Here is a 22,661-nt window from a genome sequence, read left to right as displayed (position 1 = left end):
CAAACCATATGGTTCACTCCTAGCCATTGGCCAATTACCACGTCTTTCTTTTACAGGATGCAGAAATAAAAAACAAAGAAGAAACAATTATTTGTTTCAAAGCCGCTCCCTGTCATTGGAGGTGACATAAAGGCTGGAATTTTAATTACAGATGAGGGTACCATTCTCATTAGCCACTAACTAGGCCCCTGGCTACAAATGCATTGCTTTAGGAGGAGAAAGTAAAAGAAGAACTAAATAGGGGTGACTAAAGGGGGCATCGTGTGTGATTTTAAGAATTTAAAAATATTTGAAAGCTACAAAAAAAAAAGGAAGGATCATTTGCACACAGGTAATTGTAGACTCTAGAAGTTAGGAAGAACCTCAGATGCCATTTTTAAGGTTACAAAGGCTTTCAAATTAACAAAAATTTCAAAAATTGTAGGAGCTCAGCAGCTGTAAAAGCTTATAAATTTTCTAAGAAGTTCAGACTTATTTTATAGATTTTTTATTTACTGCACCTTTTAAAACTATCAGACCAACATTTTAAATTCAGTCTTTATATGAATGTTAAATACGTATCAATAACGACGTTTTAAGAATTTTAAGAATATTTTCTTGGGCTAGAGAGCTTAAGAGCTTAAGAGCACTGGCTGTTCTAGAGGTCCTGAGTTCAATTCCCAGCAACCACATGGTGTCTCACAATCATCTGTAATAAGATCTGATGCCCTCTTCTGACCTGCAGGCATACACGCAGACAGGACACTGTATACATAATAAATAAACTCTAAAAAGAATATTTTCTTTTTTATAGAGCTCCCATTCCATGATGCACACACCGGGACTAACCGTGGCTGCAAGATGGTCAGAGCCTACACAAGCAGGGCGGGGCAGCGACTCTCACAGGGACATGCTCTGACTTGGTTCTCTCTTGTATCTAGCACTCACAATAAATGCTAATACACATTTTATTTTTGGAGTTGTGTATTCAAATAAATTCAATAAACAGATAAGCAGTGATATACCAAATACAGGCATTATAAATTTTTTTAAATAAATGTTTGTTTAGAATAAAATGCTGTTACAAAGACCAGAATTGGAATCTAATAAAACAATTTAATAAAACAAGGCACAATGTTTAAGGCAAAATTCATGAAGAAAGTATATAAAGTTAATGTAAGACCATATTTTTTCATGTACTTTGGGGGAAGGAGGCACAAGAATTTAAATAGTTTAAGCATTCTTTTTAGAATCTTAGCCATTATAAGGTAACATAAATTTGATACAACAGGACTATATCTTTTCCAGAAAACAAACTCCATTATTAATTCACATTTCTGAGTTACATTTTAGTTATATATATACTTATACAGATATTTCTAATACATAAGACTTTAGGTACTGAAAACTAAAGAAGTCAGAGCATACATAATAATTTGACCAAAGTAGAAGTAACACTTTTCAGCATCTTGTTGGCATTTGAAGCCCCCAACTTTACAGAAAGCGAAGGTTGGTTATGCAGACAGTCTTTCCCATTGTGTTCTGTTCTAACAACATCAAATGGACTCAGAATACAACAAACCTCAGCACAAGTCTGCACATGACTGTTAGAAAGTGCTGACTGGGGTCAGCACTGTTTCTCAGGAACACCAGTGCTGACCACGTTAACTGTGAGAACAGGGATTCTCCACCATCCCTGTACACAAAACCAATCAACTTACTTATGGTTGCAGCAACAGCATTACCAACCTCATCCTACTTTCTTCCTCCAGCTAGAGTTTTGAATAAACAATTTTATTCAATTTAGTTATGGCCAAAAGAATAGAGTATATTCTAGTAAATGCAGACAGTTTTCTGCATGTAAATAACCTTCACTAAGCTACTAGATTTAATACACACATAACACACACACGAGACTGAATATTCTATCAATTATTGAGGCTGACTAATGCTAAGAGAAAGCCTAGCAGCACCTATCAAGACCACCTTCTAAGTGTTCAGCTGTGAGTTAGTGGAATGCTTAATTTAATCCTTAGTAAATAGAGATCAAGAAAAATGTAAAAATAATGGTGGCACTTAAACATATTGAACTATCCCCTTCAGCCTATAGGAAAACGGTGATACAACATGCTATATACCTAAGTGACAATATTTTCCTAAGATGCTATAACTTCTCTTGTCCTTTGTGGTAGCATATACATTTAAATAAACACTATATAAAAGATATACTTCTTTTCTGGGGGCAGGGTAGCGGTGGTGCTTGATCCTTGGTTCCAGAGGGCTCTTATCTCCTGGTACAGTATGATTAAGATTCCCTCCCCAGAACCCCCCCCCCCCCCCCCCCGAGAAACCAGCAGGCCTGTGGTGGCCAAGGAATCTCTCAGCATCAGACTTTCTCCTTCAAGTCAATACAGAGACCACATGACCATCACTGACAATTTACCATATAATATACTTTATGTACTATATTTTGAGTTAAATGGAAGACTTAAGGCACTTACTCTCAGACCACAAAGGATACTGCTACCAACTATACTATCAAAAAGATTACACGATGATGAAAATATAAAACTACATGCTACTGAATCAATGTTACATAATATTAAATGCTTAGCATACAGAAGATGAAGCTAACTAAACACTTCTTTTCTAAGCAAAGAAACAGAGTTACATGCTATAGGTCCCACACCTGAAGCCTACACAGCACCCTTCACCAGGGTCACACAGCACCCTTCACCAGGGTTACACTGCCTAGCCTAACTTAAAAACGCAGTACATTGATTTAAATGGAGAGCAATACTTAAAATGTACTTTTAGACGAAAGGCAAATCAATTAGATAAAAATTAGGCACTTTAAACTAAATGCAGCTAAATAATTTTACATATACACTTTTACTGATAGTCATATCTATAAGCACTCACATGGGAACTTAGAGAATAAACATGTTTTTATGCAAAGAGCTACTTACTAAATGCTTAATTTGCAGTTTAAAAGAAAAAAGCGCGATTCACCAAGGCTACCTGCTGTACTAGTAACGAGGCCAATGAGAAACTACTTTCCAGCTCTGGTAAGAGCAAGGGTAAAAGAAAGCCTATAGCTTGCTGGCTCTACTTTACCAGAGCAATGGAGCAGCCTCCAGCACAGGGACCAATAGAATAATAACAGTATTAAACTCAGTGACCAGGCTATCAGATGCCAGCAACAGACCACTTGGCAAGTCAATTTTAAAACAATTCCTTATTACTCAAAAGAGCTTCACTGGCTTAATTTTCCCTATCCTTTGCTGCTTCTAAAGATTTGTTTTTCTTAACATTCAAGCAAGGAGCCTCTTCTTGAGCCTTCATAAACCCAGTATTTGCAGTGTCTGTCAGAACTGGTCTGCACTGACATGCTGCACTATTGAGGGTTGCCTTTAATTTTTACTTATATCACCCCCAACTTTCTCATATTTGAAGTCAATTTACAATGTATGTTTATTTTTAATATTAGTGACAAAAATTTAAACATCAAGACTTTCAGACCAGGAGGCCCCTCTGGCATACTTCTACTGAGTTGGGTCCGTGGTTTACACCTGTGACTTGAGCAGCTGGGAAGCTGAGGCAAGACTGGGCTACACACAGTAAGTTCAAGGCTAGCCTGAGCTACACAGCCAGGCCCTGTCTCAGAAAATAAAATAGCTGTATTATGAAAATTAGCCCTTGCCAATTCTGAAACTCTAAGAGTTCATTAGCTGTATAAATAATGGGATTCATAACTAGCAAGACAGACTACCACTACTATGGCATTCAGCTGACTTCAGAAGATGATCAGAATTCTAAATGGCCAATTCCTATCTCACTAAGCTAATGTCTATAATCAGTTTTCTAAAAAAGGAAAAGGATGAAAAAGGAAGAAAAAAGATTTTAGCAATCATTGGCAGCTCTTGTAAAGGATAAGGCCAAAGATGGATTAAAAACAAACAAACAAAAAAAAGTAAAACAGCTACCAAGGAAGACTTCATAAAAGCTATCTATGCTAGGCGTTGACTGTAGCTTGCTTAGCATGCACAAGGCCCTGCATCTATCCCTATAAACCCAACCCCTGCCCAAAAGACAGCTACACGCTGACCTGGCTCACTGTTCACGGAGTTTAACCACACATATAAAAAACACTTCATTGAAAGAAGTCCATAGGATAGATACATCTACATGCCACAGGCGGGAATATTTACATTTATGACAGATGAAACAGCACAGCTTCTCTCTAGGAAGCTGGGAAGAGTAGCATTAGATGCTCTATTTACAAGGCTATTTACAAGTAATTCCTAAAAGGCTACTCAAGCTATCACTTAGTACTAGAGGATTATCAATCAAAAAACTAGAAGTATTTAAACCAGAAGAATAGGGTCCCATCATCTGAACATTTTCCATGAAAATATTCTATGTTGTTTAAGTAAAGTCATCTAATTACAAAGCATTTACAAGTTTGACACTTGGGTGCCCAAGTGTCACTGCCGGTCCTAATCCAGCAGCTTACAGCTGCATACTTGGCAAGTACAAAGACTATAACTTCTATTGTACAATTAACTGTGCTAGCAGTACAAACATCACTTCTATAAACACAGGAAGAAAATTCCTAAATAAAAAAATTATCTTACTACACTATTTTGAGGAAAAGGTAAGGGGACTCACTATAGCAGCGTTTCACAACTGCAGCCACGAAACTCTCGTGTTTCATGACGTAACACAAACACACACAAACCCTGAATTACCCTATAATCTACTAATATAATCTACTAAAATAAAAGCAATATATACAAGAAACCTACCATGCAAATATTGTCGGCATACAGCTGGCTTCTAACAAAGCACTCTTCAAGATCACCGGCGCCCTAATGTGATCTGAACCTACTGTTAGCGCTTATCAACCAGTCTTCATGCTACTACATACAGTCTGCTTATTCGATCATCAGTATTGAGTCAATATTTCCTAATTCCAACTTAAAGTTTTAACACTAGTTTTTATTGCGTAATCAACTAGCTAGCAAATCTGTTAATTTCCAATGACAATAATTTGTGTTGCTACTTTTTTCCTACACTTTAAGGATACAACATTTTAGCGTTTTCTGTCCTGTTTTATTGATATTTCTTTCTCAGTGCTCAACGGTTCTATGAGATGAACATAATGAGCTCCACTTCTGACTATCTTCGAATAGTCATGTTATGTTATCTAGTTGTAGTTTTTCTTTCAAATGCAGAGAAATTTTGGTTTAGTATATAATAAAAGCAAAGGAGACACATTTTGGTGTGGGAGAATTGTCTGTATTCTGTCAATCATGTTTTAAATAAACGCTGATTGGCCAGGCAGAAAGTATAGGTGGGAAAACCAGATAGGAAGTAGAAATGATATGAGAACAGGAGAATTCTGGGAAGGAGGAAGTTGATTCCTCCCACTCCTGCCCAGATCACCGAAGCAGCAGGATGTGATCTGTCTCACTGAAAAAAGTACTGAGCCACATGGCTAACATAGATCAAAAAAACGGGTTAATCAAGGTGAGAGAGTTAGCCAGTGAGAGGCTAGAGCTAATGGGCCAATCAGCTTTATAACTTAGAGATATATGTGTGATTTTTCTCTGGGACTAAACAGCTGGGGGTACTGGGCAGGACAGAAAACCCCAACAAACGAGCCAGCCCCCTTGATGGTTAAAATCCACCCCCACCCTAACCCACCCCCACTTTGAGACAAGTTTTCATGTATCTATCCCAGGCTGGCCTCAACCTCACAATGGCGCCCAGGCCAACTCTGAACTCATCTTCTGCCTCTACCTCCTAGTGCTGGTTTGGAGGTATGCACAACCATGGCCAACTTTTCTTGATTTAGTCCACGATTATAAAGCAGTTTTTCTTAGATCACTTGTCATCTAGATTTTCCTGTTGGGAAATATTATTATAGATTATTCTATCTTTTGGCAAATAGATTGATCACTCCCATAAGTGTAAAAGCCATGCTTACAAGAGATAATTGCAATTAGCAAAATGAAGTTAAGATGGTCATGGAGGCAGGTGGTGGCATGCACCTTTAATGCCGGCAACAGGAGGTGGAGGCAGGTGGATCTCTGAGTTCCTGGCCAGCCCATTCTACATAGAGTTCCAGGCCTGTAGGGCTCGGGTATTATCTACATAGTTCTTTGCCTAGCCTGTTAAAGCACATTTCCAAGTGTTCTGCAGAGTGTCAGGTTGCAGGCTTCTCTGAAATCATTTCTAGAATAAGCTTCCATACCCTCACTATGATTAAGGCACTGTAACACATCACAACTAGACGGCATATAGTTAGCAACAATCACACAAAACAAGAGCTGAAGTTTAAATTCCATTTAAAAGGGATAGTCCTCACAGTACCAGTTGGTTGGTCAGAAAGGCTCAAGAATGGATGACGCTCATTCTATTTACAGCCTAGTGTTCAGCACAGATCAGGACAACTCTGGAAGCACAATTGTGATGACTGACATCTTAGTCAACCCAATGGCCCCAGATAACACCACCCCAGGCTGATTGTGACTGCTCCTCAGAGTGTACCATTCTTCTAGTGTTTGATCAAAGACTTAGTAAAAATTGTGACCAACCAGCTGATGAATTCTGAACTGCCATGCAGAATAAATTACACTCAAAGAACCTAAGCATGGAACTGGACTCTTTCTAAACAGATAGATCACTGCAACTCTTACATGGACAGTCAAGATGAAAACACTAAGGCTTCCAATCAACTTCAAGCTTCATTTTCTTTTTGAATCATCTTTGCTTAGTGTTTTAGCATTGTCAACACCCACTGCTGCTCAACCAAGAAGGACCTTCTGCATCCTGTGCGCGGCAACACTGGCCTCATCTTCTGAGTCAGACTCACTCTGGGACGTGGAGCTGTGCGAGGCAGAGCTGCACGGGGAAGAGCATTCTGGAGAACACAAATAGTGCATCAGGGGGAGGCGGTACTTCCCACAGAAGTCCACAAACTTAATTTGTCTGACACAGCAGTCAAAATAGACTCCTAGAGAGAAGAAGAATATAAATCAGTAAAAGCAAAGACGCAGATTTTTCTATAAAAAAAAAAAACAAAACAACACCACACCACCATTCTGAAAAAAGTTGAATTCCGGATCCTCCTGCCTCCACCCGTCCCAAGGGTCTAGGATTACACATGTGCACAATCACTGGGAGAACAACTGACAGAAACAAAGGCCATTCTACATTTATGCTGGCTCTAAATCTCTGGGTTACAAAGCTAATGATTTCATTTAGTATATATATGCAAAATCAAATATACTTTGGTAGATTAAAACTGGTACTTCCCTTACGTGGTTCGTCAGTGCTCCTGAACTATGACCCTTCAGTGAAGTAGAGCTACAGCCAGAGTTGAGAGGAAAGCAAGGTCACCATGTCCCAGACTCTAGCTGGTCCTTTAGAAATACTTTACACATACCAAGGCCACCCCTATGCCTGCAGTATAACCAAACTATGGAGATTTGTGCCCACTGTCTCTCTGAAGAAAAATCTCAACTTCAAGCCTGAGTTTCCCTGCTATTCTCTATCCCACAATGGGCCAAAACAAAGTAATGTGGTCTAATCAAAGGAGAACTCCCCACTGACAAGACCCCCTCGCTCACCGTTTTAAAAGCAGGACCTTACTAGGTAACCCAGCTGGCCTGGAACTCTCTGTGTAGACCAGGATGGCCTCCAACTGACAGAGCTCCTTGCCTGTGCCTCCTGAGTGTGGGAATAAAAGCACGTGCCAATCTGGCTCCCCTGTAACCCTTTATTGGTTTACTACTCTGAACAACTGAGAAAGTAGATACGAAGGGAATGCAACCTAGAGTGAACACAATACACAAGCCAAGGGCAGCGGATGAGCGCAACAGCCTAGAAAGCTACGTTTACATACATTTCTATATTTATATTTATTATAATAGGCTTATAATAAAGCCTCATAACTAGGTTATCTCTGGTTTTCATCTCTAAGCTTTCAAACCATACAGAGAAAATGTCTCACAAATGAGATAATTTTTAACTTATAATTCATTAAGGAGCCTGGGGTGGTGGGGATAGGAAAGCATGATTGATTTTATTTTACTTACTTATTGATGTTATCTGAAAATTTAAACTTGTAATTTTTAAGGCATTCCTAAGATAAACAACTCTTTAGAATACTAAAGAAGTCAATAAAAACCCGGCAAAGAGAGAGTTCTTTTCTTTTTAGAGGGCCATTCCCAAAAGGGCAGATTCTGGCACACTGGATTTCACAGGAAGCAATGGTGTGAATGCTGCCTCTTACAAATCTTCACACCCAGTTTCAACAGTTCCTGCCTCTGCCAAAGCTACTTCAGGACAGAGGTCCACAGAGGAAGACAGCAAACCTTGCTTCTGAGGGGAGTTGGCCAAACCAGCTCAGAGAATGCTTTTCTTTTTAAACCCAGTCTTTTTGTCTTGCAACAATCTTGGAGAAATTTAACTTCTGTTTTCCTCTATCACCTCTCATCTTAAGATGACCCTTTCTGGGAAAAATCTCACCTGGCTCTGACAAGGTATTTACACTTGTCCCCCTGCCAGCACCTTTCCATACTCATTAAAAACGGACTCGCATGGAAGATAGCCAAACATTTTCAAACTATTTTAAGGAATTAGAACCATTTACACTTCTTTGTGTTTCCTTTCATCTGATCATCTTACTTTCAACACCATGTTCCAAAGCAGGAAGACATCCTAGGTATTTTCCTTGTGTTCGAAAGAAAACTAGTGTGAAAATAATTTCTAAGGAAGGAGGCACAGGGGGTAAATGCCTTTGTGTGAAGACACTTTAGCTAATTAAATCAACGCTGAATCAATTTTTACAAATGGCTAAATGAGTGAAAAAGGCTAACACCAGACTCACTTACCACCACATTTTGGGTTTGGGCAATTGCTGGCTGAACCCAAGTATCTAAGGAGATTCCCAGGAAGATCATAGGGAGTGTAAGAAACACTTCGGATCTTAATGGTCCTTGCAGCTAATTCCAGAAGAGTTGGAGGGTCATATGTTAAATCCCTAACAAAACGGACAACCAATGGATTTCCTCGCAAACTCAACTCTTCCAGATGAATAAGGTTGAGGATCTCACGAGGCAGGTATGTCAGCAAGTTATTGTGAAGACTCAGGGAACGAAGGGAATGCAACCTAGAGTGAACACAATACACAAGCCAAGGGCAGCGGATGAGCGCAACAGCCTAGAAAGCTACGTTTACATACATTTCTATACATACATAAGCACGTCTATGTGTAGATACTCAGGGTCTGAGCTTTCCATATGAATGAACAATTAGGATTGAGGCCAATAAAGGAAAAGAATTAAAGTTTCTACAACAGCTCAAAATACAGCTTCACAAATGCTACCAAAGACTTTCCCTCTGGGATCTTAAGAGTACTCAAAACATTTACAAACTATTCTGAAGTCCTAACTTAAACACACACACACACAAAATGATAGATTTAAAGACACTGAAGGGCATATTTTATTTATCACTTACACACCCGAAAATGATTTCAGGTATGCTATGAATAATGATCCTTTTCATTATAAAGCCATACCAGGACAGGAGTGCTTAACATCTAATACAAACTGCCAAGTTCCACAAGACCCAAGGAAAGCTATACCAAATATTTCTCTCTCCCCCTCTATGTATCTATAGATATGGATATAGAGGTAGATAAATAGATATCTGTATCTAGGTATATCTAGATATAGATATATCTTTAAAAAAAAAACACAAACAAGAAGAAAGCCCAACCACAGCTGTCTGTGTCTGGAAGCTGAGACTACTCACTGTGAGAGCTGAGGAGGCACACTCTGGATTTTGTTGTCACATAACACCAAGTAATTCAGAGAAGGAAGATTTGCTAATTCTGGTGGGATTTCTTTAATGAAGTTTCCTCCAAGGTATAAGCATTCTAAACTGCAAAAGCAAATTGTAAAAAAGTAAATAACCACAAGATATTTCATCGCCTCCACTGTAACAGACACATTCACCATAGTCTTACTCAGGATTTGCTATAAACTAGCCAGTGGTTCTCAATGCTGCAGCCCCTTAATACAGTTCCTTGTGTTCTGGTGACCCCAACCATAAATCAGTTTCACTGATAACTCATAACTGTATTTTGCTACTGTTAAAAATCATAATGTAGTATCTGATATAATGAAACTGGTCTTAGGTTAGTTATCCCTGTGATAGGGTCATTTGACCACAAAAGGGTCACCACCCATAGGTTGAGAAACACTGTACAAGGCAGTCTCCAGAGAGAGAATGAAATCCCCAGGGAGTTGATACCTTATCTTGTTAGACAAGACACATATGATTAAACCACCAAAACAAGAGGAACAGTTCAGGGCACTGAAAGAGAACAGGAAGGGTCACTGCAGCTCTCATTGGAAAAGCTTCCCAGAATACTGTGAACCCTGCTGGGCTCTGAACTTAGCCCACAGACAGAGAAAAAGAGATTTCCAGGTAGAGGAGGGGGCTTTAAAGACTCAACAGGCACATTTGTTAACTATAGAGAATTTTTACTGAACCCAAACAAGGCTGGAGATGCCAGATTACAGCACCACGAGATTCCATGCTGGCATGCTTGTGTTGGATGCATTTACTAATAGACAACAGGGAAACCAATAGCCCTGCCTACTCCTGGAAAAGGGCAGAAAACCATAAACAAAGTGCATGTGAGTGGACGCTAGAGTGAATGTGAGTGTCCTCCTCAATTGCTCTACCCAGAGCTCCCAGAGCCACCTGCTCATCAGCCTTCTCTGGTGATCCCAGCTCCACCTCAAACCATACTGCTGACACTCTAGTTTTCTTAAGATAATTTGATGGTGTAAGAAAGGTACCATTCTGAACTTTCCACCTATAGAGCTGCAGTTTACTAATTTGTGAAATTTAGTATCGTCTTTCTGTGTTCTGGCCATTTGCATTCAGAGCATTTCCTGTTCATACCATTTTCCCATGGGTTAGACATTTCCATTAGTTTGCCGAGAGCATTGCTGTTAAATGTGTTCTGCATAGCCTTGTTCCTTTGTGACCTCCTTTTGTCTGTTTTATACGTATTAGAAGAATTCTTAATGACTTTTTAAAAGGAGCAATTCAGAAGCTCTAGTTTGTCATCTGCCTTCTCACTGGATGTTAGTCTCCTACATAACCACAGCATTCCCTTGAGAGGTCTGCCATTTTTTGCTTCCAATATACAAAAAGCTACACTGCAGGCATATCAAGTTTCTGACTCCTAAAACTTCCTGTTGGAGTATTACTTAATTCATATCAAGTATTTCTGTTTCTTTAAATCCATTTTGCTTTGAAATCTACTTCCCTTGACTATGAATAATGCTTCCAGCTTTTGTTGTTGCTGTCAGCATTTATTTCATTCAATTCTACTCCCTCCTGGCCTAAGAATTAGGGCCAGTTATTTGCTGCTTATTAAATGGCATAGAATTATAATGAACACCTACCACGTGCTAGGCATCATTTCAGCGTCAGTCACTGAGCTGTTGAAGAAGCATGTCTCTTAGGGCACACAGCACTTACAGGAGAAAGGGGTCAACCAGAAAGTAATGGGAGATTTTGCGATGTGAGCAGAGCTGAGTGAGCTGACTATGAGCTCCAGAGGGAAGTGACCGCTGCAATGCAAAGTTGTATGTAGCACAGCTGGTGTGGGGAGATCAGACTGCGGTGGAAATGAGGTAGTGTCAACAGGCAGCCTGGGAAGGTCGATCACAAAGCCTCACAAGAATTTTGAATATTATTCTAGGTATGATGAGTGGGTTTTAATACTTAATTTTCTGTGATTATTTACATACATGCATATGTGTGTAGAGCTCAGAGAAGTCAGAAGTCACTGGATCCCCTAGAACTGGAGTTACAGGCAGTTCTGAGGCACCAATCTTAGTGGTGGGAACCTAACTCCAACCCTTTCCAAGACAGCTCTTAACAGAGTCATCTCTCAACCCTTTGGTGCATGGGGTTTAAATGAAAGCTAGCTGCGTCACTTCACTCACAGTTTAGAAGAATCACAATTAGTTGGGTGAGTGTGTGTGGCTGGAACACAGTGCAATTCCGATGAGAAGTAATATCTTTTCACTTCTAACTTACTAAGTGTTTTTAAGGACCTTTCACGCACAAACAGGGAACAACCTGATTGCTGGTGCTAGGGTGCAGGTTCTACAACAACCTATCTCAGTAGATTGTCTCCCTACAGTTCTGCCTTCTTACTGGCACAGTTCCTTTCTTTCTTTCATTTCCCCCACTGTTCTGGGTCATAAATGCTACTTCTATTTTGCTGGTAGATGTCCTTCAATTTCCTTCCACAACTGGCCTCATTATCTCGCCAGTCACTGTGACGAACTTGTTCCTTTTCTCTTTCGCAGCTCTACGGTCATCCACAGTGGCTCCTATGTGTTCCTACTGTGAATGCCTGGTTCCCAGCTGGAGGTGTAGTCAAGGTGGGGCCTCGCTGGCACAAGTGGGTCACTAGTGGCAGACCTCTCCTTCCCCGGTTCTTGCCATCTACTATGTAAGAGCCAACCTCTGCCACACATTCCATCATGAACTGAGCTGCTTCCCACGCTTTCCAACCACAAGGCTGACACTGTCTGAAACTGTGAGCCTGTTCTGTCCTCAAGTTACTCTGTTAGGAATTCTGTTCCAGTTAAGCAAAAACAATCACCAAGGTAGCTACTAAGTGATTAACAGGCAGGCAGGCAGGCCTATAGAGTACTAAGGTAGATGAGGGGGACCAAGGAGCAGAGAGCAAGGTGGGAACCAGGGACTGGGTAGCACCTTCAAAGGCCCATTCAGGCTTTGGATGGAGCAACTCAAGATTTCATCATGATTCTCAGAATGGACTGCAACTTAAAAGTGATGAAATGCTTATTTCTAGAATTCTGCATGTAATGTTTCTGGGTCACAGTTGATTGTGAGTACCTGAAAGCCAGTAAATAAAATCATGAACAGATGTGGGAGGCAGCTGCACGTTTTTCTAAGAATTCTAATTGTGGCCGGGCGGTGGTGGCGCACACCTTTAATCCCTGCACTGGGGAGGCAGAGGCAGGCGGATCTCTGGGAGTTCGAGGCCAGCCTGGTCTACAAAAGCTAGTTCCGGGAAGGGCACCAAAGCTACAGAGAAACCCTGTCTCGAAAAACCAAAAAACAAACAAACAAAAAAAAAAGAATTCTAATTGTGTTTCCATAAATGTTCATTTCAAAACTTCCCTTACTATTTCACTGAGAAATTTCCCCATTTATGGCCACCCATCAGATACATTCTCAGGCAAAATCAATCGCTCCCATCTATTAAATTCCACCTGCCTTTTATAAGCTTGCCTTCCCTTGCTCTGGGGTGATTCTAACAATCAGCCTGAATCTGAAGCTGTCTTTTGTTTTAACTCTATCAATGGTATACTCTTTTCTAGTTCCCATTATGTAAAGCTTTTCAAACTTGCGATACTCTCTAGACAAATGTTAACACTTAGAAAGATAAACCAGACAGGCACTCTGTGTGTTTATAGTTTTCCTTTCTAAGATTACTCTGTAGCAAAAACAATACAAACCACCTGACCACCTAGACAAAGACGCACTCTGGTTCTAAAGCTCATCTTTTCTACCAGTAAATATCTAAATACTAATGAAAAACAAAATCCTAGGCAGGCTGTTTTGATCCTACCAAGTCTGGGTTAATAAGTTAATGCTCAGACTCTCAGAGCACAACATGGAGGAGTTCCAGGCCGGCCAGGGCTACACAATGAGATGTCTCAAAATAAGACAGAGCAACACAACACCAACAAAACAACAGTTTTTGGAATTCATACAACAAAACTATCCTGCAAGAGGAATTATTTTAATAAGAACACTAGTAGGGAGAAAAGTTTACCAAACCTGGAAGTTTTTAATAAAGAATTCAACAGTGAAATGGCAGCATGCTCCAGAGCGAGGATAAACACGTACTCTTTACTTAGGTCAGCGCTATGAACTGAATGCTCTTTCCAGGTGGAAACTAGTCCTTAAGGGGTGTCATTAGGAGGTAGCGGGCTCTGGTGACTGTTATCACACATGCTCTGCATGGAGGCTAGAGAATGATCACACGGACTAGATGCCATCTGCCAGAGGCTGTTCTGACTTTGCCAGAGAAAGATCTGAAATTCTGAAATATAGCCTATGATTTTGAAATGATGCACTCATAAATCCTCTTGTGCATTCATAGATATCACTAATCATGTCATGATCAGAATATTAAACTTACACTGTCAGAATTACTTCTCACTTTCAAACTCAAATAATTCCCAAAGCTCTAGGGACTTGAAATCTTTCAAGGATTTATGAGAATTAAACTTCTAAGCAAACATCTGTTCTAAACATCCTTTTCTGTAGTCAGAAAGACAACTGCTGAATTTAAAGCAAATCATAGTGTTTAAAACACACTGGGGCTGAAGAGGTGGCTCAGCAGTTAAGTGAACTGGCTGCTCTTCCCAGCACCCACATGACAGCTCACAAGCATCTGTAACTCTAGTTCCAGGGGACCTGACAACCTCACAAAGTCATACATGCAGAGAAAATACTAATGCACATAAAATAAAACATCTGTCAGCCTTGACCTATTTCATCAGAACTGGGGTAACCCATTCTTCCAGTGTTGACATATGCAGAAAACAGGAAAATAATTCATCACCAAACTAATGGAATGAGTTTTTCTTTTCTTTTTAATATTAATATACCAATCCTGAATTTGTTCCTGATGGCTGGCTCTGCCTGCTTTCTTTCTTTTTCTTTTCTCTGGGTTTTTCAAGACAGGGTTTCTCTGTGTAGTACTGGCTGTCTTGGAACTAGCTCTGTAGACCAGGCTGGCCTTGAACTCAAGAGATCTGCCTGCCTCTGCCTGGGGATTAAAGGTGTGTGCCACACAACCTGGCTTCTTTCTTTCTGTTTAGTAGGCAGCTATTATAACATTTATTAAAACAATGCTACAAGTTAGTAGAAACAGCAGAAAACCCAGTTCCTCCTGCTTTCTTAGTAGCTAGCACCCCGGACCACCAGTCCAGGAGTACCCACAGTGAGCTGGATCCTCCCACACCAGTCATCAGTTGAGAAAATGCAGCACAGGCCAGTTTGGCAAGGGCATTTTCTCAACTGAGATTCCCTCTTCCCAAATGATTGTAGCTTGTATCAAGCTGACATAAAACTAGCCAGCAGAATACCCCAACTATAACATACTAGAAATAGTTTACTTCTTTTCTGAGTTGTGGTCAATGGGGTCCTAGAGACCCCTAAATATCACAGGCTCTTGTCACTGCTTTTGGCTATCCTCCAGCTCTTGATGGTTAGACACATTGCTGAAGACATACATATGTGAATCATAAACCATGGAGAAATCCAACTGGTACTGCCCTGGAAGCTCCACCTCTCCTGGTTAGCTAGGAGTTATGTTCAATACCAGAGGAAAGTAATCATCAATTCTCAGCCAGCTGTGAACCCTTCAGGCTACAGGAACTGGCCAGGCAGAGATGCCACTGGTGCGGAAGTGGCAATGACATTACAGCAGCAAACCAACCACTTTCTGATTGGACTTAAGGCCTCTTCTATAACTTCAAGGAAGCTGTATTTTCTAGACACAAGGACTGTTGCACACACTAACTCACAGCAATTGTGACAGCATGCAAAAGACCTGCGCAAGCTCAACCCACCAACCACCACAACAGGCCCTGCGATCAAGAGTAGCAGGGTAATAGGAACCATGACCTTGGTGGGTTTAAAAGAAAAACAAAAAGAGAACTTGAAGTTGGGTGGGGAGGGAGGTAGAGTAGGAGGGAGGGAGGGAGGAAGCGCGTGCGTGCTTACGCAAGAGCATGCCAGTTGGAGGTGGCATGGGGGGTGACTACCCTCAAAATAGTATGAAATTAAAGGAAATCAACACAAATTCAAAGCAAGGTTTTAAACAGGCACACTGTTTTATTTGAATTTTAGCACATTTTTCTACTTATCATCTTGTTGGCGCTAGTCATTCCTAGGATAGCTCCAATAGCTTTAACACTCCAGGGATTGCCATCTCTTGTCACAATCCTCCTAGACCACACTAAACAGACACCAATAGACGGTCACTAAAAAAAGACACTGCTTTTTTTAAAAAGATGAGAAAAGGACCCATGAAACTCGCTTGGCTCAGATTCAGTCTCCAAATAGCATCCAAAATCACACAACCCATTTACTCAGTTTGCTGCTCAGTGAGAAATAAATTTAAGCCCTTCTTCAATTAGTTTCTGAACTGAGGAATAAAACCTAAGTTCATTAGAATAAACTGTGAACCACTCCTACATTTCAGCACTGTAAACAAAAACAAGCCTGCCTACACAAAGCTGAAAACTTACACTTATTTGCTGAAGAACCTGTATTTTAATGAACAGAATGTGTATTTATACGATGGCCTGATTTACTGGGGGGGAATGAAGCCAGTCATAAAAATAAACAAAACTTCCAGTACCCATTTGTTTGTTATTTGTCTGAAAGTCATCTTTTAGATTTTTTTTTTTTTGAGACGGGGGTTTCTCTTTGAGGCCTGTCCTTGAACTTGCTCTTGCAGACCAGGCTGGCCTCAAACTCACAGAGATCCGCCTGCCTCTGCCTCCCGAGTGCTGGGATTAAAGGCGTGTGCTGCCACCACCACCCAGCCCTAGAATTTTTTTTTAATTCAGATTTTTGCCACTAAGGGAAAAAAAATCAACAAGCAGAATGAAGCTACATCTAACACACACAGGAAAACCTGGACAGGCCAATGCACACGAAACCAAGATTTGTTACCCTTCCTGGAACAGTAACAGGTAGAGAAGGGGAAAATTCTGTTGGTCATATACTCTTTTAAAAATTGCTCTTAACTGTTCTGTAAAAGGACAGAATCTTCTTCATATGCCAAAATATTAGACTGGCTCAAGAAGCGGCTCTTGCCGAGATGGAAGGTCACGTGGTCCACCCTCAGCACCAGAAGGGTGGAGAGGCGCAGAGCAGTGCAGCCCAGGCCAGGTTCACAACAGAGAGCGGTTACACAGACTCTGGAAGGACGCGGTGTTTAAGAGCTACATAGGCTCCAAGCACTGTGACACCACCAACCTCCCCATTTTCCAGTTTCAAATAGTTAACAGTCTGAGAACTGAACCACCGAGCTCTCATTGTGGTCATGATTTGGCTCCAAGCAACTCATTCACATGAAATCTCAGCTTCCTCATCCGTGAAAAGAAGGAAATGAACTAGGTCATGGCCAAAGCTGCTTCTTTTTCTAGGGATACAATTCTGTATGACCCTTCTGGCCTACATCCAACTAGAATTTATTATCTAACCTTTGCTGATTCCTATCAGTAGAGAAATAAAGCACAGGATTGACAACAAAAATCACGATGCAAAAAGTCCCACAATTTATCAAGTCAAGAGATTAAAGACTAACAACCGTCAGTAGCAGGCATCAGGCCAGAAAATCAGGTCAACCAGGTGTAAATGACCTGAAGCGGTTCTCTGGATCACTCAAGCCAGCACAACAGAAGCCTAGGGACTCAGGTCCAAGCCCTATCCACCCACTGTGGAAAATTCATGGGTTTGGTCCACCCTCAGCACAAGACCTCAGAAGTCAAACCCAGTTCTACTACTTAATGGGCTTGTGATCTTGAGATTTCTCTTCTCTGAGCCTTTGTTCCTCACCTCATCTTAGAGAATGTTAGAGCCCTAAGATGGGGCACACGGCACCGCATACATAGTTTTATGTTTTCCATACATGTATTCTGCCTACTTCCTTTTCAATGTGGAGATAATACTCTCCCTGGGTTCCTCTTAATATGCTGGAATTGAAAAGGTTGAATTACATATCAGAATTAAAGGGAACCAAAGCCTGTCAAACTAACAAAATCTCTCCTTAACTGTCCCACATCCTCTCTTTCCCAAGCACGTAGCCTATTGTAGACTACCATCATTTCTATTCTACTGCAGCAGCCTCCTAAGCAGCCTCAAAGTTCCCTGTCTCCCACGTCACAGGAACAAGACACGTGTGCACTCAGAATGGAACCCACGCTCTACAGCAGTCTTCAAGCTGTGGTCCGGCCTGAGTGGCCCCAGTTTCTGTCCTCCACTGTTCAGTACAATGCCCACCTTTCAGCAGTTTGGCCGTTCTCCTCCTAGTGCCTGGGCTTTCACAGCCACTCTTCTCTACTGGAGTGATCCCAACGGCTCACACTCAGGGTAACCTTCATGGCTCCTTCCTTCAAAAGCCTGACTCAAATGGCACTTGCTCCAGGACTGACTTCTAAGCTCTGTAATTTAATAAGGAAGTCTATGACGCATTAGCGTCTCTACCCTTTGCTAATATATCTGTTAGATCCATGCGGGCAGAGCATGCTCATGTCTCCCCAGAACCTAAGAAAACATTGGACACACTAAGTACTCTGTAAACATCTATCAAGGAGCAAATTAAGGGACACGGTGTCCAGATGCCGTGTCATTTTGCAAATAGGACACGTTGAGTGGCCCGCCTAAGGCTGAGATGTTGATTTTTATTCCCAGGTCAATGTTTTCCCTGTTAATTCAAAGGTTCTTTCCTGCTCCACATTCTTTTACCTTGGCTCATCCAGTGAAGGAGCTGAAAATATTTAACAAATGGAAGATAGTTCATTGCTGCTGTTTTACTTCCAACTTCCCTGCAGGGCACCCTAGGGAACTTTCAGTCCCCTTTTCCTGTACCTCCTCGTCTCATTAAATTCTACATTACTGAATAACCTACTTAGGTGAGGTAGACAACTCCTGTAAGGAAGAAATTATAGTCAATAAGATAAACGCAATGGTTTAACGAGTGAGACAGAGACAAAGTAGTTTGGCTGTAATTGTCCGGGGAACAGTAAAGAAGGGAGTCACAAGATGGGCGGTGGTGGAGCATGCCTTTAGTTTCAGGCACGGGACTGAACTCTCCGAGTTCGAGGCCAGCCTGGTCTATAGAGTGAGTTCCAGGACAGGGAGGGCTACACAGTGAAACTGTCTCAAAAACCTGAAAGAAAAGGAAAAAGAAAAGAAAGAAAGGAATAACGGAAGCAACTCCTAAAATACGATTTTGAAGTGTGAATAAGTTCCCCGAAAGAGGCTTTGCATCCACCCAATCCAATCCACATTTAGCGAGTGTCAAGCTCCGTTTCCAACACGATGGGAAATGCAGATGCTCACTAACTCCACAAACAGTATTTCCAGTACGCTAAAGAGAAGAGGAATCTGGAAACAGAATAGAAAACAAGGGAGTAGGCCAGAGCACCTCCTACGCCACGTTAAAGGGCACGCACTTTGATGCAAGGGCATGGCAAGTCATGGAAGGCTTGCCCTCCGTTAATGGGTGCCCATTTGGCTGCTTCTCTAGACTCAAGAAATAAGGCAAAGCCGGATTTCGGGGCGCACGCCTTGAATCCCAGAACTTGAGAGGCAGAGACTAGCGCATCTCTGTGAGTTCGCGGCCAGCCTGGTCTACAGAGCGAGTTCTAGAGTCCATCGTTGGGGGAAGTGGGGAAAGCCTGCGGCTAAACTGCCTCGAAGATCTGTGCAGGCCAAACCCGATCCAAACACCATGACCCACTCAACCTCATCTGTACGCTCCCACTGGCGATGGCCCGGCAGTCCTCGCCTCCAACTCGGCGCCACGGAGCTCGGGCCACCGCCCTGCTCTCCACCCCATCCCCACCCCGACCCCCACCCTGTCCCGCCGCCTCTCACCTCTGCAAGTTCTCGATCTCGGCGGGGATGCTCTGCAGCTGGTTGCCGCCCAGGCTGAGGGTCTGCAGCGCTCGCAGCTCCAGCAACGAGGGGGGCACCTCCTGGAAGCAGTTGCCGCTGAGGTTGAGAACCTGGAGGCTGCGGCAGAGCGGCGAGCGGGCCAGGTCCTTGGGCAGCGAGCCCGGGCCGCCGAGCCGGTTGTTCCTGGCCAGCAGCGTGCGCAGGCCGCTCAGCGTCAGCAACTCGGGCCCCAGCGCCGTGAGCGCGTTGCCGCTCACGTCCAGGAGCTGGAGGTGCGGGAAGCCGCCGCCCAGCGCCCGCGGCAGCGACGTCAGCCGGGTGTAAGGCAGCAGCAGCCGCAGCAGCGCCTCCCGCGAGCCCCGCCGCTCCTCGGCGCGGGCCTCCAGCTCCGACTCCAGGGCCTCGGCCGACACGTTAAGGCGGGACCAGTTGAGTTCGGCATCCCCGATTGCGGCCTCCTCCATCCCTCCCGAAGCCCAGGCCGCCGCCGCCGCCGCCGCCGCCGCCGCGGCCCAGCGGCGCGCCCCGGAACCTCACGCCGAGCGCGGCGTCGGAAGTGGCGCGGCCCGGGGCGGCCCGCCGCTCACCCCGCGCGCCGCGCACACCCCGGGCGCCGGCCCGAGTCACGCGACGCCCTGCGCCGAGTGCGCGCGCCGCTCGGGGGCGGGCTCCGGCTCACGTGGCGCGCGGCGCGGCGGCCGATGGGAGCGAGCCGGGGCCTGGGCTCGCAGGAAGCCGCCTGGAGAGCCGTCCTGGCCGCCGGGGCGAGCTCCGCCTCGCGTGGCTCTGGGGGCGGTGCGCTGCTGGGCCAGCGGAAGCCCGTGGCGCTCTGAGCCCCGCCGCGCGCCCTTTATAGCCCAGCGTCCCGCGGCCTTGGCCCCGAGTAAACAGCTCCGGGGCTGAAGAGCCCGCCCGAGGGCCTGCGCGTCACGGGGCGCCGCCCTCTTTGTTCTCACTCGAGGCCAGGCCCCCAAATCTGTGGATCTGGAGAGCGCAGCCATGATGGGAACTGACCCCGAGAATTTCTAGTCTGCGGGAGAATAGGCCTGCGGGAAAACGCCTCTAGTCCCGGGACTGGAATATAGAGGCAGGGATCTGGAGTTCGAGGCCAGCCTGTCCTAGGAAGCGAGCCCCAGGCCAGCCAGAGTGACGTGGTGTAGAACAAAGCCCTCTTCGAAGCTAAGGCCCAAATCAGATTTAACTCGTTTGCAATTGCCCCATCCGGAAAACATGCTTAAGGACCTTCCCGACTTTCCCTCCAAGATTTTTTTCTTTTGCCCTTTAAAGCAGCGTTGTAAAAAGCCACAGAGGTCGCAGCTCCCTCGGTTCAGGCCACTGAGTGAATTGGAGCTACGATTGAGTGGTCCTGAGCTCCTCTGCAGACAACTAAGCAAAAGGGAAAAAAGGGGGAAGGAAAATAAAGTTCCTATAAGCTATCAAAGAAAAGGAATGTGTGTCGAATGAGAACTTTGTCCACTTCAACTACAGATCGCGTGGGCTTTGATCTGTCCTCGTGGAAGGGAATGAATTTGGGAGTTGGATTGAGGAGGTTCCTTGGTTTCAGCTAGTTTCCACTGAGCTCAGTTTGAGAAAGCACTCGGAGTCCACTGCAAGTGACAGCCAGAGTTTAGTTGGGAAGCGCTTGACTCAGGCTCTAATTTAGTAATTCCTGTTCGTGTATTTTCATCCTTATCCCAATTTCAATCTTTTCTGAAATTGCACTTTGTAATTTTAAAGTCATTAATGGAAATGAGAAAAATACTTGGTGTTTTCTTACTGAGCTACATGGTTATGTGTACAACAGATGGCATTGGATTGCTTTCTTCCTAAAAACACAAAAAACCCTGTGTCGTCAGTCATGTAGATGACAGGCTTCAACCTATAGGTGAAATTAAAAAAAAAAAAAAAAGACTGTCTCAGGCATAGTGAGGCAGAAGCATAGGCAGGCCGGTCTCAGAGGTAGAGGCCAGCCTGATCTACAGAGTGAGTTCCACGACAGTCAGTCAGGGCTACACAGAGAAATCCTGTCTGGAAAAACAAAAACAAAATCTGCAAGTGTCTTGCAGGTATCTGATTTGAAAGTTTCTTTTTTTTAAAGTGGGCCTTATTTCAGATCAAACTAACATTCTAGAAGTAGTTCTACTGTAATCACCGACAGTAACACAACTTCATGCTTTAAAAACGTCTATCCTTGATTAAAAAATAGTGTAATATAAAAAATGTGATTCAGAAAAAGAGTGAAGATTACACATCAGGTAACAGAGCAAAGATGACCTCAATAGTAGAAAATGAAGCTATGTGGAAAGTTTAGAGTAGGACATAAACTAATTTTTAAAAAAATAATAAAAAGTGAAGAAAAGAGGGTAGAAAATGGAGCTTTAGCGAAATTTTAAGTATACTGCTTGCAGAACTGAGGTGTGACCTATTTTAATAAAGATTTGAATTCTTAGTATCTATTCGTTGAATTTAGGATAGATGTAAACATGGACAGAAACTATCTTCTAAAAGCTGAACACGGTATTGTTTTCGAAGCTCTAATGAGAAAACTGTATCAGTGTAAACAGGTATCTCTTCAGTTAGAATAGGCCCCACACAGGAAAGCTCTAACAAGAAAACTGTATCAGTGTAAACAGGTATCTCTTCAGTTAGAATAGGCCCCACACAGGAAAGCTCTTTCTTTTCCCTTTTGTGCAGTCCCCTACGTTCAGCTCCCCATCATTGCAAGTATGATTTCTTTTAATGCCAGCGTACTAAGTAGTGGGTTTCTTCATGACCTTTTCATACACGTATATCATTGTATTTGCTCCTTCCATTCACCATCTCCTTCCCTTGCCCCCTCCCCCAACCCTTTCTTCCCTGCAAACTATCCCCTCTGCTTTCATGTTCTGCAGAAGGGT

At 43.0% G+C, this 22,661-nt stretch overlaps 1 protein-coding gene across 1 annotated transcript; it reads right to left on the bottom strand.

The window, feature by feature from the left end:
* Window positions 1-945: 945 nt before the first annotated feature.
* Window positions 946-20,376, bottom strand: Lrrc58 (leucine rich repeat containing 58). The gene is made up of 4 exons (XM_075962402.1): window positions 19,744-20,376; window positions 9,808-9,936; window positions 8,883-9,160; window positions 946-7,000 (listed from the first exon to the last, which is right to left on the bottom strand). Exons 1-4 carry the CDS (start codon window positions 20,226-20,228, stop codon window positions 6,792-6,794), a joined length of 1,101 nt encoding a protein of 366 aa, XP_075818517.1. The 5' UTR covers window positions 20,229-20,376; the 3' UTR covers window positions 946-6,791.
* Window positions 20,377-22,661: the final 2,285 nt, after the last annotated feature.

Source organism: Microtus pennsylvanicus, chromosome 1 (assembly GCF_037038515.1).
Source record: "Microtus pennsylvanicus isolate mMicPen1 chromosome 1, mMicPen1.hap1, whole genome shotgun sequence".
Taxonomy (NCBI): domain Eukaryota; kingdom Metazoa; phylum Chordata; class Mammalia; order Rodentia; family Cricetidae; genus Microtus; species Microtus pennsylvanicus.
The sequence above is the reverse complement of the archived record's forward strand: the minus strand, read 5'-3'. Positions and strand labels throughout refer to the sequence as shown.